Below are 13,642 nucleotides of genomic sequence, written 5' to 3' on the forward strand. Positions count from 1 at the left end.
ACGGTGTGTACAACGTACATCATGCATGTATGTGGGTGGTTGCGTTGGGATCCCTAGCTAGACGGGAAGATTACGTATGTATGCACGTTAGGTACATAGCTGATATGGAGCATGGAACTGTTTGGTTCTATTTTAGGGTGTCTCACATTGTGTTAAAGGCAGGCACAGAGCAGGTCACCATTGGAGGCATCTTGGCAGTAGAACCCACTTAACACCCATTTTAGTGACTCTGAATGGTAAAATCAAATTTAGTAGATGTGAAGTTTCCGTTGGCTGATATCGAATCATTTGAATCAGAACGCATCAGTAGACTGGCACGCGACAAGATCACAAGAATAAATAAACAGAACCACGACAAAAAAAGTAACAAAGAGCCAACTTTTGAATGTAGATCGGTTCGTTCTTAAACACGAATTGCCAGGTGCTCGTGGTGAGAGGAGATAAGGTCATCACTGGCCTCAGCCTGACCGGACCCAAACGACTGCAAATTCCATTTGTCGACACCATCCACTCCTTGCAGGTCATTCGCGAATGTGCTAAAGAGATCATGATTAAGCCGTTCATATTCGGAGTATTCCTTGGGCCAATCCCCAAGGCGTTCAACTGCAAGTTTGAGCATATGCAAATGCTGTCGGACATGCTTCCCTTCTTCCGCGTTTTCGCCCGGACTGCAGCCGGGTGAAGGGGATGAGATTCCCGAGAGGACCTCCATGTCCACATCGCTGGCAGGTACCGAGGACGGGTCAATGAACACATGCAAGGCATTCTCGTGCAGTGCGGCTGCCTTGCGATAGTACTGGTAGGCCAGCTTACGCCGACCTTTCTGGCTTTGATAGTCTTGAGCCACGCTGGTATACATCTGTGATAGAAGGACGGTCATCTCGACCGTACTCGGATGGCGGGGTCCATGGACACGAACACAGTTGTAGACAAGACCCTCCGCGAGCCGGACAGCTGCGGTGTAATCGCTGATGAGATAGCGGGTAATGACGAGCATACGCCCGAGCGCAAGCGTATATGCATGCTGTGGCTGTGCCAGATAGGCGTCCCGGCTGTTCCACAGCGAGGTGAGAACCCAGGCCATGGTGTGGTAATCCTGTTGCTCATCCAGAACCTTGATCAAGCTATTGACGTGTTCCAGATGCAGCTGTGCGATCTCAACGTTGTGCTTTTTGAAATCCCCCAGGGTATCATGAAGAATCGTCGCTGACACGCTCAGCAGGTACTTCTCGACCGAGGCTGCTGGACGTTTGTCAGTCTCTCGGCCGGCCATGAGGAGGCCCAGCTTGAACACCAGCTTGAGTGTCGCATCGGACGAGTAGCCATGGTGGGAATTAATGTATTTCGTCGCTGCCAATGCGATGTGACCGGCAGACTGATAATCTTCGGAGTGAAGCAGCTGGGCTGCGCGGTTGTAACTAGCGATAGCCACTGAACGCATGAAGTCGTGCGAGGAATGGGTGCTAAAATATTCTAGGACCGTCTTGATAAAGACCTTAGCCTGGTTAGGGCCGATATCCAGGCGGGAGCCCTCGGTCGCCAGGAAGAAGCTGGTATACCGATCTGCCACCTGAGTGGCATTGGATTGACGGTCGCGGCTAAGCAAGAAGCCGTGCAGACGGGCCGCGGTTGCCGCCGTGTCCTGGAGCTTGCCAGCCTTTGAGCTGAGGGCTTCCCGGAACTGTTCAAAATATATATACTCCGTGGTCAGGGCGGCATAGATTTCGTTCAACGTAGTAGAGCTGTCTTCGGACTCCCGGATGCTGTATTCGAACTGAGCCAGGAAAGCAATGCCCGATCGCCCCTTTGAACTCTGATCAAGGCCAAAAGCACTGGGATCCTTGGTATCCTTGGTAATAACATGACAATAAATCTTGTTTGAGAGCTCCTTGGCCTTTTGAATTTGACCGGCTGCAATATAGCCAGATGCAATACTCTTGGCCGCCGCATTCAGCTTGATAGAGAATGTCTCGGTCGATAGCACTTGCATTGCTGCTTCCTGTAGCAGGGAAACAGCTGCCTGTGACTTCCCTTGTTTGGTATAGAGTGAGACGATCTCTTCCATCTGGGATAGGGCTCCCTCGTGGGCCCATCCGTAGCTGGACCGGATGGACGCCAGTCGTTGGGTACGAATGGACAAAGACTTCTGTAGCTCCTTTGTCGACATGTTTTCCACCTTTGAAGTAGTGAAGGCGGCACTCTGCTGCTCGTAAATTGCATCCAAGGTGGCACGGATGTCCTGATGGTCGATTTCAACTTCACTGGATTTGATTTGCAAGAGCTCTTCGTATAGCTGGACCGCTTCCGCTTCAAATTGCTCGGATTCTTGGCAGATATTTGCCAACGTGTTGGTTGCCTGTATGGTGATCGACGCGCTCGCACCGAAGAGGCTAATGCACGATTTGCGATATTGCACCGTCACATCATGAATGGTAGTAGAGTCACTGTGAGTCATTCGCAGACAATGAACATATCGTTGGTAGATGGTCTGGACAAAGCCCGGATCCCGCAATTTCTGGCTGATCTGGGGGCTCTGTAAGGTAGTGAACAACATCCGGCAGGGTTTCAGCGCGTCCGCGTATCGACTTTGCTTCAAGAGCTCCGTCGCCACGATCAGGAGCGGCTCAAAGGCATCCGGGTGACAGGTTTCCGAGTCCTTGCTCAGGATCTGGACGATCTGGCGATAATAATCCAGTGCGATGGGTTGCGGGGTTGTCAGCTCGGCCAGGGTCCAGAGCTTTTGTATCACAGTGGGATGCTCCCCGCCGAAGCGCGTGGTATAATCATCCAGCATATCCTGGTGGATGTGGATAACTTTGTCGGCCTGAGAAGTACGCTCATATAGACGAAGAAGATTCACTGTGACTCGCTCCAAAATTTGATCTCCGCACACTTGCCGATCGCGTCGAACTGCACTATAAAGCCGGGCCCGGATATTCTCTTCCTTTACCAGGCGGCGGCGGGTTCGGTAGCACCCAGCGAGGCGCTCTGCAAGATCAACGCAGTACTCAACATGAATTGATGGCAGGACCACCTTTTCGATCGAGGCCGCAAACAACGATGGCCACACATCTCGCAACACTCGTTTCAACACGGTTGTGGCATCATGCCACCGGTGTTGAGACAGGTACATTTCGACTAGCGATGTGGTCGCTATGGTGAGATTTTGGTGGTCACTGGATGAACTATTATAAACCATTTCCTTCAGGGCTGACTCCGTCAACAGAGAGTTTGTAGATATCAGTTCCCGAGAAGTGGACTGAATATGCCTTTCCACTTCTTTGTGGGTGGCACTCTGGCTGCTAGTACTTTGTGCGCAGTGTTTGAAGACTTCGAGGGCCAACACGGACAGTCCCACGGACTTCATGACCTGAGCAAGCTCAAGCAACTCGGACACCAAGGGTTCCGCGCTGGAGGTGGTTTTCTCGTACTCTTCCCAAGCACCGGCAAGGATAGAGGCTGCTTCATTGTCCCTCTTCCGGCCTTTGAGGTATTTAGAATACTCGAGTACAGTGCGCAGAATTGAGACCTTGTGCTCAGTGGAGTGACTGAGCCGGTATGCCTCGCTAGTTTGCTGCCATAGCTCAACGTAGGTGCGTTCGGCGTCCGCCAAGTGACCCTCTGCCCTCTGTCTCTCGGCTTTGGTAAGGAGGGTCTTTACGTCAAAAGAAAATGTGATCAACTCGTCCGCCTCTATCCCAGTCAAATCCAGGGTAGTGGTTGCCTCTGCCATCCTGTGTTTGGGGCCGTGGAGGTGGACCAGCAATGACTCGTCCATCTGCAGAGACCCCCTCCGCTGGGTCGTACTATTGATGAAGGACCCCTCCAGAGATTCCTTAATCTCCTGTGCTTTGCGGTCCTCCTTGGTGAGAGTATAGTGCTCGGACAACTTCGTCAACGTGGATTTGACCACACTACTTGTCGCTCCGTGGTGAACCTTCTGGCATTCCACCAGCAGCTGGAGAATTTGGATGCGCCGCGTCATAACTTCCGTCTTAGACTCAGTGATCTTATCAACGGTGGCGTCCAGGAAGAACTGGGCCATCTGCATAGTGATGAGATGCCGTACAGATAACACCTTCTGGCTGATTGTTGCCGCCTCGTAAAAGATCCGACTGCTCTCCGCAGGGACGCTGTTGCTGATCTGTCGGTAAAATAGTGCCTGGCAGATTATGGCCTGCAGAGTAGCTGGGTGGTTATTGTTCAATATTTGGCGGTACAGGGTTGTCTGAATCTCATAAATGGACCGAAGCAACGGAGTCGCCTTGCTTTCCCACAGAGTCATCTCCAGGAGTGGCACAGAGGAGCTTGTGGGGAAAACAGATCGCAAACTCTTGCTTGCGATAGTGATCTCTTGGTTGGTGGTGCATCCAAAAGCAATTTTCGCATAGCCTGTCCAGTAACGAAGCGCAAAGTCCAACAGAGGATGTTTCTTCAATAGGTCTTCTGTCACCCGCCCATTCAGCGGATCCAAGGAGGGCCCATGGCTATCGGTCGCAGTCTTCTTTGCGTACAGGAGGAGTCTCTGTGCAAAATCCACATGCCTGTCCTTGATCGCGGGAAGGAATTTCCCTTTCGATAATACATCGAGGATAGCAGTGCGCACCTGTGCGTGCCTAGGATAGACCAGGTTGTTGTGGAAGAAGACTAGGGAGGCGACCGGCTTCAGTAGCTGAGGGAGGTCAATGTCGCGAGACTTGGCAAGGGCCGCCTTGTCAGGCTGGGTGGAGAGAAGAGCAGCCAGTTCCTGCTGGGCGAGGGGACGGTTCGCAGTGGCCAGCCAGACCAAAATCTTCTTCGTATCCTCATCCAGGTTGGACTGTAAGGTGTGGGAGATCAGATCTGGGACCTTATGTCCTGCCCGGACGATACTTTCCACGGACTTGGAAAGCTCGGCCTCGTTCGACGGGTGCTCATCGCGCACTCGCTTGGCGGCCAGCTTGGCCCAAAGGAAGGAGCCGTCCGATGCTTCCGTTATCCGAGCCACGGTCACCTCCTTGTCCTCGTCAGACATGTTGTTGTACGCATGACTCTGGTGAAGGAGTTTGCGGGTGACGGCGGCAATGTCATCGAAGATTAAGCCTAGCCTGACTCGCACTACCGTCTGGGAGATGGCCGAGTCCACTGGATTGGAGGCGAGTGTAATCAGCTTCACATTGGGGGACTTGGATGCCGCTTCATGAAGCCGGTGCGACAGGGTCGTCTCCCCACAGCTGGCCTCATCGACGCCGTCAACGACTAGAACTAGCTCTCTAGCACCCGCCCCACTGGTCTGGAGAGCACGCCCCAGGGCATTCCATAGAAGATCGTCGTACGACTCTTCGTCTACAGTCCGCTTGCTCTGGTTGTAAGCCTCGGCCAAGATTTGATACAACTGCAGGTTGCCAATGCGCTTGCTAAACATTTGCGACATGATCGTCTTGGCGACGGCGCCCGGGGTCGTGTTGGCAGGGATCCGACCATCTATCTCGGCTCGTTAGGGGGAGTAAAGGGGTGGGGTTAAGGGCAATGAGACTAACCGATAGGTGCCAATATTGACATATATCTAGTTCCTCTTACGGGATACTGCAGATAATCATTGATCACAGTCGACAAAACCGTCTTGCCGGAGCCCGACTTGCCGGCGATAGAAAGCACCTGCTGTTCGCCTTTTAAGAAGCGCATCAGATATGGCTTCACCCACATGCAAGTGGCCTCCTCGCGCTTCTGGCCTGAGGGAGCCGTGGCTTCAGTGATATGGGCAACCACCGGGTCTTCGGGCTGCAACCAGTCTTTCAGGGTATTGATTCCGACGGCTGTATTGATGTTATAAGAATGGACCAGATGGTTTTGGGGGGCTGGGGAGCGATTCTACCTTTATCTCCTTCAAGGCCCTCTCGCGTCAATTGATGACGCCACATAATATCTGAAATGTGCTCACAACGACCGCGAAAACTGTCGATCGGACCGGGGAAGGTGCTATAGATATTAATTGACACCGATTCCGAGGCAAGGAGCGACCGATGAAAGTGCGTAGCCACACAGACGACGAGAGTGACTAGATCGGCTAACGCAAGAATGAGCTGGTCCTTGATATCTGAAGAGACCACAAAGAGCTCTGCACGATCGAGAAGGTTGCCGAGACCAGAAGAGCAGCGGTAGAAAAATCCAAATAGGTCCATAAGGGCAAGGGCATTTTCCTCGCCCAACTACACGTTTGCGGTCAGTCAAAACGACTATGGGCTTGGGGTTGTGACTTCTGCTCACCTCGAGCAGGCTGGCACAGTATCCATACGATAATTGGGCAGCGAGGTGGCTGTCCCCGGCAAATTGCTCAATCGCTAAATCAAACGAATGTACACGCTCAATGAACAGGGCCGCCCACACAAGGGCCTTGTCGTACCCGCTCCCTTCGGGCGGTAGCTTCCTCATCCTCTCGCACCGAATCCACTCGAACAGGGTAGCATAGTCAGTATCGGACACCCGGGAGGTCGTAAGGTCATCGCTGCCCCGACGCGCAAGCGAGTTGACTACATCGGCGAGTGTGGTGTCTTCTCCACTGGGGTTCCTATTGGTTTGCTGGTGTTGATAACTGACACTCTTCTCCCTGGCCACGCCGGCGTGCTGCTCTACCATCTTTGAAGTGGGCCGCAGACCGAGCAGCGAAGTGGAGGGCAGAGATACACCATGGAGCGCTGAACCCATGTCTTTTGCCTTTTTGTTTTGCATATATCAAAGATGCTAGAAAATATGACAATAATTAAGCCCAATTTGGATTCTGAGAAATACCTTTTGAGTCCCGGTCTAGAGAAGGAGCTCCTCTTCCTTGTACTCTTACTCCACCATCTCGTCCCCATAATGCCGTGCCATCTTGTGCTGCAAAGTCCACGACGTCAATATGAAGCAGTTCCAACCCAGCAGGAGCCGAGCCGAGAGCTATAGCATGTCCATGGGAATATCGTATTTGGGCCACTGATAATATCATCATTTGGTCCCGGCAGCGCACCGACCGCGCGACTCCGTATGGATCATTGGGTGCCTTTCATGCAATGAAATCATGTGCACGCAAGAAATAGCTGCAAGCAGAGCAGGTGTGTAGCCGAAACCCTCAAGAACCTTTCTCTGGATAGATTTAAGGTTTCCGGGCCGTTCCTAACAAAACGAAGCCTGTAATTCTACCTAGGTATCCGCTGAGCCCTGTTCTTCCGTGGTTGATTGTTGTAAGGTTGCATTCTTTGTTCTGTATGAATTGGAAGCGACATAAGAGCAACCATGGATCCATCCAGGATGTGATGTAGATCGATGCAGGACTGTTCAGATCCACATCCATAGGGATCTCCATAAACCCATAGTATAGATAGGATATTTTCCAACAAATCACCGACATGGATACGAAAAGTACATAAAGTAATGTAATCAATGCTGAAGCACCCACTAGTCTGTACCAAACGAGTAATCTGGCAGTTCGTGCTTTCAAGTAGGAAAGTTTTAGTCAACAACGAACTAAGCCAAGTAATGTTTTAAGCTCAGCTCTGAATCATTGACAATTAGTTGTATCGTAGGTCTAAGGTGGCACACAATCAAATAGAAATGGGGCGAAGATGACGCTATAGTGGGCCATCCAGAATGGTAGCACAATTTGAATAAAATGACTTTGGTTGAGACATGGAATTGCCTGTCTAGATTTGACATATAGCAAAGAAATGGATGGGGCCCGAAGGCCAAAGAATTGTTCATTGGTTGAAGATAAAACTATTGGCTAGGTGTTCACAAAGAATACCCGTGGACCCCCACTATACCGCCTTTATAGCCTTCCAAATCCGGGACACCAAGAGTCGACGGGGAATTAAGGTTGTGTTTGACCTCTCTACTTGTCCTGGGTGCGGTTGTCCACCATCGTAGATACCGCCGAAGCCATAGTCATCATCCATCTCCGATGGTCTAACAACATTACAGACTACGTTCGTTGTTGGCTCGAGATCGATCTCCAGAGTCGCTCGCGGGCCATCAAGCGATGGAATAATTTCCTCCTGCCAGCCCTGCTCTGCTGCCCGGTTTTCCAAGTCTTGGGCATAGAATGGATCCTCGCTTCGCTGTACAATTTGCAAGAGACTTTTTGTCTCCCTAGTAGTGCTACTGGGGAAAGATCGCGTAGCTAGCGTTTCGGAGTAAAGGATCGGTTTGCAACTGGATCATTGGGTACTTAGGGCAAGAAGGCAACCTCCAGGGCCGAAGACACTTTAACCTGACCAAGCGATGAGTCGATATGCCGATGAGGCAGCTGAGTGCCACTGTGGGTGTAGCTTGAACTTTCTCTCACCGCTACATCCCGCTGCCTGAACAGGATCCTCTTTGCATTAGATCGACTCCGGGTGATTATTACTAGTGTACTTGATGAAATACACGGAGTAGTTTATTTGGTATTAAACTGCTTTGCCTAGTTGATAGGTAATTGCTGATTAGTGATATCACCGGCTTGGGGTATATCAGCTAGCGTTCTGTGTTGCCCTGTATAATAAAATAAGGGTTGCACGGTGATAGACATCCAAAGGCAAATGTCGGGGTCTGTAGCGATCCGCACTGTGCGTGAATCTGGGTATCGTTGTCCGGAAGCGAGTGTATAGAGAAGTACTATCCGAGTCATTCATTGTACATGTAAAAAGAGACCAAAAGAAAAAAGAAAAAAAGAAATCCTATACATTAGCGAGAATTCACGCGAGGAAATAAAGCGCATGTACGGAAGCAAAAAGCAAGAGAATGTACAGGCACGTGTAAGTGTCCAAATCGCAAACCCCTCTATATTGAATGGCTATCACGGAAGGAATCTAGGCTAATGGAACAAGACAAATTAGGCATTTATCATCATCTCTCATCATGGTCATGAAGACGGTGTGGAGGTGGTGGTAGATTGCCGCAAGAGAGCAAGCCCCAGGACAAAAGAAGTATAGGAGGAAGAGAATATAAGCAAGGATAAACAACAAGCAGCACTGTTTGTTACTGGGCCCAGGGTTGTTGGAAGAAGTTGTCGTCCATGGGTGGGGTGGAAGTAGTATCAAAGAGACCGCTAGGCCATATAGGAACAGAGTCCGGCGGCGGTGAGGGAGCGCTGGTAATCGGGGCCGACGTCATGGGCTTGTACACTGGTATCTGCGACATGGTGTAGATATCCTGCGCAGGGGCTGGTTTTGGCTCCACGCTCATGCTGGCTTGCAGCTGGTGCTCGAGCGCAGCGGTAGACTCATTAGTCGACTTAAGGAAGTCATCGATGTTGATCGAGTCCAGCTCATTGGATGACAAGAGATGCGTCTGAGGTAGACCAGCCAATGAGGATGCAGAGCTGACGCGGAGATGGTCCATGTCAGACGCTTCGCTCACGCTGTGCAGATCATGCATGTCATTGCTAGCATGGCCCAAACCTGGAAGCGGTCCAAACTCGTCAGCCTCGGAAATGTCTCCGGACGATGATGGCGGTGGAAGACCCGAGGGATATCCGGTGTAATCAAAGCTAGCATATGAAGGAGCTTGCGTACTGGCTGCAGCAGGAACGTCGGAGTATAGAGGGAAACTTGACCAGTCGACCGAGGGAGCACCGATGCCAGCAGACCCTAGGGGCATGTCGGAGTCTGGAGAAGTGAAATAACATTCTTGGTAATGTTCTTGGAATGCCATGGAGGTGATCGGAGAATTGGTGCTCGTGGTCGGGAAGGAGGCGAAAGAGGAGACGTCAAGTGGAGGAACACTGGTGACAATCTGCTCCAGAGGGAATTTGTCCATGGTTGCAGGGGCAGATATTGGGTTTGACAACGCATCATGGGATCGGTCTAATGATGGGGCGTGAGGTGTTGGCGTGACGAAATTGTCGAGGTACGAGTGATCGAGAGGAGCGGGATTCAAATCGTCTTCGGCGCCCGAAACATGCGCGCTGTTGGGAGAACCATTTTGCGACGTCTGTTGTGATGTAGGAAATTCGGACAGGGTAAGAGGTTCCTTGATAAAGGTCGACTGGCCTAGCGGCAAATGATCCACCGACCGACGGGGTAAGTCGGTTGGGTGGTGGATGGTATGCGATCGCGGGATCGTATAAGGCAATCCACATTTGTGGGCCATGTCATTATGCTTGTGGGCGGGTTTATGATGACCGTCGCGGAAAATCGTGAGCGTCGATTCAGATTTGGTAGACGTAAGAGGGGGTTTCCGTGGGGTCTCAGTCGTAAGCGGGGGCGGAGAGAAGGGAAGACCGGTTTCAGGCACAGTATCGAGGTGTTCCTTTTTGAGTGCACAAATGCAGCGCTGGCCATGACAGCAACCACAGCGGCCATGGGGAATGCCGGTATGGCAGTCTTCCTTCTTTTTCTTTTCACCGCAATCACACTGGGTGTGGGTTGTCCGAGACTTGCGTAGGCCGCGGCAGTGAGTACATTGAGAGACTGGGCGGCCTTTTTTGTTGATGTGGGTCAATTGGCGGTCTAAGGGAAATTAGCATAGATATTCATTGTTGAAACAATGTAAAATTGGCATACCACTGTGGTGACAGCTGCTGACTCGGTGACCCCGGACGCAAGCCTCACAAGCATACTTTTCACCATCGATGAGCATCGCTGCGGTGTTACTGGGAGGTACACATGCGATGATTCGCGAAGGATATCGGAGAAAATCCGAGTATTGAAATAAAAGAGATCGGTTGAAGAGACCGAGATATCAAGCCGTCAAGGCGATTGGAAGCGGCTCCTTCGAGAGGTCGGGCCGAGTAGAACAAAATGAACAAAAGGGTATAATCGTATAGTCGAAGGTCCCAATGCGGCGGAGGAGTTCACAGAACGCCGGACTAGCAGTGTAAAATGCCGTTGAGAGCCACTGCACTGTCTTTGATTGGAACAGAAAGCAGAAAGAAATCGAAAATCCAAAGGGTATCTCAGGCGCGAGGTAGAGGAGGAGGGTGGTCAGGGATCGGAGAGTAAGAGAGAGAGAGAGAGGGGAGAGGGGGACCAAGCCTACGCACCGTTTGGCGCCGGCCGTTAGACAGGACACCAAGTACCGGTAGTGGCGGCCAAGATAAAAAGCGTTCGATAAAAGAAGACGTTGGACACGCAATGAGGAAGAAAAAAGAGGAGAGGAAGGAGGGCGGGCAGCAGCCGTTAATAACGGGGTATGGAACGAGGATTTTCGCTGCGCCACTGGTCTTTGTGGGTGGCCGTATATGTACATGGATAACTTGTATCGTACTTTTACTGGGCTTTTACTGGGCCTTGACTGCTTTAATTTACTGGATTTGGTTGTAATGATTTTACATGCATATATAGCAATTGCACAGTGGTTAATAGTAGTCAATACATATGTAACTGTACTTATTACTAAATATTCCCGTAGCAATTGGCTAATATGTAGTGAATAATTTGTACAATTACTAAACATTCTATGTTTCCAAGGTTCTTTGACTAAAAAACAAACCCTTGAATTCTTCCCAGTCCTTGGGGCTCCACTTATAGGAACCATCGCTGGTTAGGGTTGTCCAACGCACATCGTGAGAATTTGGATTTAGTTTTGCTTCTTTTTATCGGCTAGTTTTTCTTTTCTTTCCCTCTTTCCCCCCCTTTTTTCCCCTTCCTTTTTCTCCATTTTAAATTTTTGACTTTTTTTAATGCCCAAACTGGCAGCCCCAACCGTGTGTATATAGTACGTGGAACAACCAACTGGTGGTGGCAACGAACCCGTGGCCACTGCATGGAACTTCCCCTACAAAATTGGCGAAGTCAAGCCTTGACGAACTCACCCCACTAGAAAAATATGGATCTAAAATCTGGGGCCGCACATCCCGACCTTGACACTCATACTACCTACTCCGTATATATAGGAATATTGTGTTCCTTTGTGCTACGCCACCCTGGTTGCTGGGGCTGAATCTATTATGGGAGATAATGTTTCAGGGGTGTCAGCGCTTCAGATAGATGAGCAAAGAACATTCCATAATCCCTGCAAGTTTCCCCAAATGGTTCATAGGTTGGTATTTCTTAGGAAAGTGACTAATGACAGGTCCTTGGCGCAGACATCTGGAAATGGAAAATGATAGAAAAGAGAAAGAAAAATAAAAAGGCAAAAGCATCCAGTGGAAGGAGTCCACGTAAGTGTGCATCAAAAGTTACTTAATAGTACATGTTACCAATACATACAAGTACAATACCAAATGCATGCCATAGCGCCGAAGTGGGCCGATGGCGTCAGTGTTCCTGCTTCGGGCGGCCTGCAGAGAGAGTTTGGGGCCCTGATCTGCATCTTCTGTCACCAATCGCTATCTTGGCTGTGGTCTTGGCTGTGGATTCTGGAGTATTTGGTTCATCTTACGTACTCCGGACTCCATTCCAAGGTTACCTGGGGTTAAATTATATATATTGTACGGAGTAGTCTTTGGCATATTCACCAATTAAGGTACAAAGGAGTCACATGGTCTTTTCCATTTTTCTCTATGTTCCAAGGTTAATCTATTTGATTGAAAACCAGGCTTGTAAGTTATATCCAAGTATATATGATGTAGGTGGAAGCCATATCGTGATAAATTTCAAATGGATTTGGGGCTGAAGTGAACTTATACCTTGGTGATCTACGGAGTATAGCCACCTCTCTAGATAATTTCTACCAGTTTTCTCAGACCAAAGCCAAGAATTCTCGTTTATGTATGCAAAAGACGGTGCTCACTTGACCCTCTCTATCTTGAATATCAACTAGCACATAGCTTGTTATTGAAATATGCCTGAAAAGAACAGCGTCAATCTGATCTAAGGAATAATACTACCAAATATGAGACATCCATCGGACTACGCGCCAACGAGATTATTAAAGGTGGGGCCCTCCATTTAGCATCGATAAGGCCGTATATTTAATCAAAGCTTTGGTTGATTTTATACAAGAATAGTCGGCCGCTTATGCGGCCGTGTCAAGTCTTTTTTGGCAGTCTTCTCAGATGGTCTTTTTGATGTGTTTTTGGGTGGTCTGTTTTGGTGGTCTGTTCAGATTCTTCTCAGTTAGTCTTTTCAGACGTCTGTTTTCATAGATATTGTCTCCCCCTTCTCAGTTTGTGAGCTAGACGGCAGGAAAAGGTGGGAAAAAAAATCATACTTTATGCAGACAACTTTTCTATGTATAATCAGGGAAAATGAATAATGGTATCTCTTAACTTAATTCGTGGACGTGAATACACCACCGTTGGCATCAGCCTGGAATAGCTGGGTTCAGGAAGTTGACTAAATAATTTATAACTTCCTCAGACTAGTTGTCCGATAGAAGTTGAGTAGTTCTTGGATATTTCCGCGGCTAATACCGGAAGATCATGTCCTGTTATGTCGGCATCGAAGACCCTAGGATTTAGATATAACAACATAGGGACAATAAGATACGCACTGAACGGGAGTGCGTAGATCAATCAAAGTCTAGTACTACTGGCTTCTCAAAAAAAGATGAGCTTAACCATTAGCACTACTACTAGGGATGAAAGAACATCATCTGCGACTCTAGGTCAGGTGATCTCGGGAAGGGTGAAAATAATCTCAGCACATACAAAGCATTGTCACTGAATAGACCGATGTCATTTGCCGGCTTGAAAGCATGATTGATTCTCACTAGGACAGAGAACAGGACGTTGAGCGCCCTTATAAAGTAGCGGCACTGGTAT

The 13,642-nt window shown here is 49.5% G+C and overlaps 2 protein-coding genes across 2 annotated transcripts; both read right to left on the bottom strand.

Annotated features, from left to right (window-relative positions):
• Positions 1-403: 403 nt before the first annotated feature.
• On the bottom strand, positions 404-6,684 carry N7471_010046 (NACHT domain protein; the record flags this gene model as incomplete). Its single annotated transcript, XM_057282765.1, has 4 exons — positions 404-5,463; positions 5,520-5,795; positions 5,855-6,188; positions 6,247-6,684. The coding sequence occupies 4 exons, from the start codon at positions 6,682-6,684 to the stop codon at positions 404-406; spliced, it is 6,108 nt and encodes a 2,035-aa protein (XP_057133648.1).
• A 2,289-nt stretch (positions 6,685-8,973) lies between these two features.
• On the bottom strand, positions 8,974-11,087 carry N7471_010047 (copper fist DNA-binding domain-containing protein; the record flags this gene model as incomplete). The annotated part of the gene is made up of 2 exons (XM_057282766.1): positions 10,500-11,087; positions 8,974-10,445 (listed from the first exon to the last, which is right to left on the bottom strand). The coding sequence occupies exons 1-2, from the start codon at positions 10,573-10,575 to the stop codon at positions 8,974-8,976; spliced, it is 1,548 nt and encodes a 515-aa protein (XP_057133649.1). The 5' UTR covers positions 10,576-11,087.
• Between the last annotated feature and the right edge of the window lie 2,555 nt (positions 11,088-13,642).

The sequence above is a fragment of the Penicillium samsonianum genome, assembly GCF_028829775.1.
Source record: "Penicillium samsonianum strain IBT 33392 chromosome Unknown utg000005l_segment0_segment0, whole genome shotgun sequence".
Classification (NCBI taxonomy): Eukaryota; Fungi; Ascomycota; class Eurotiomycetes; order Eurotiales; family Aspergillaceae; genus Penicillium; species Penicillium samsonianum.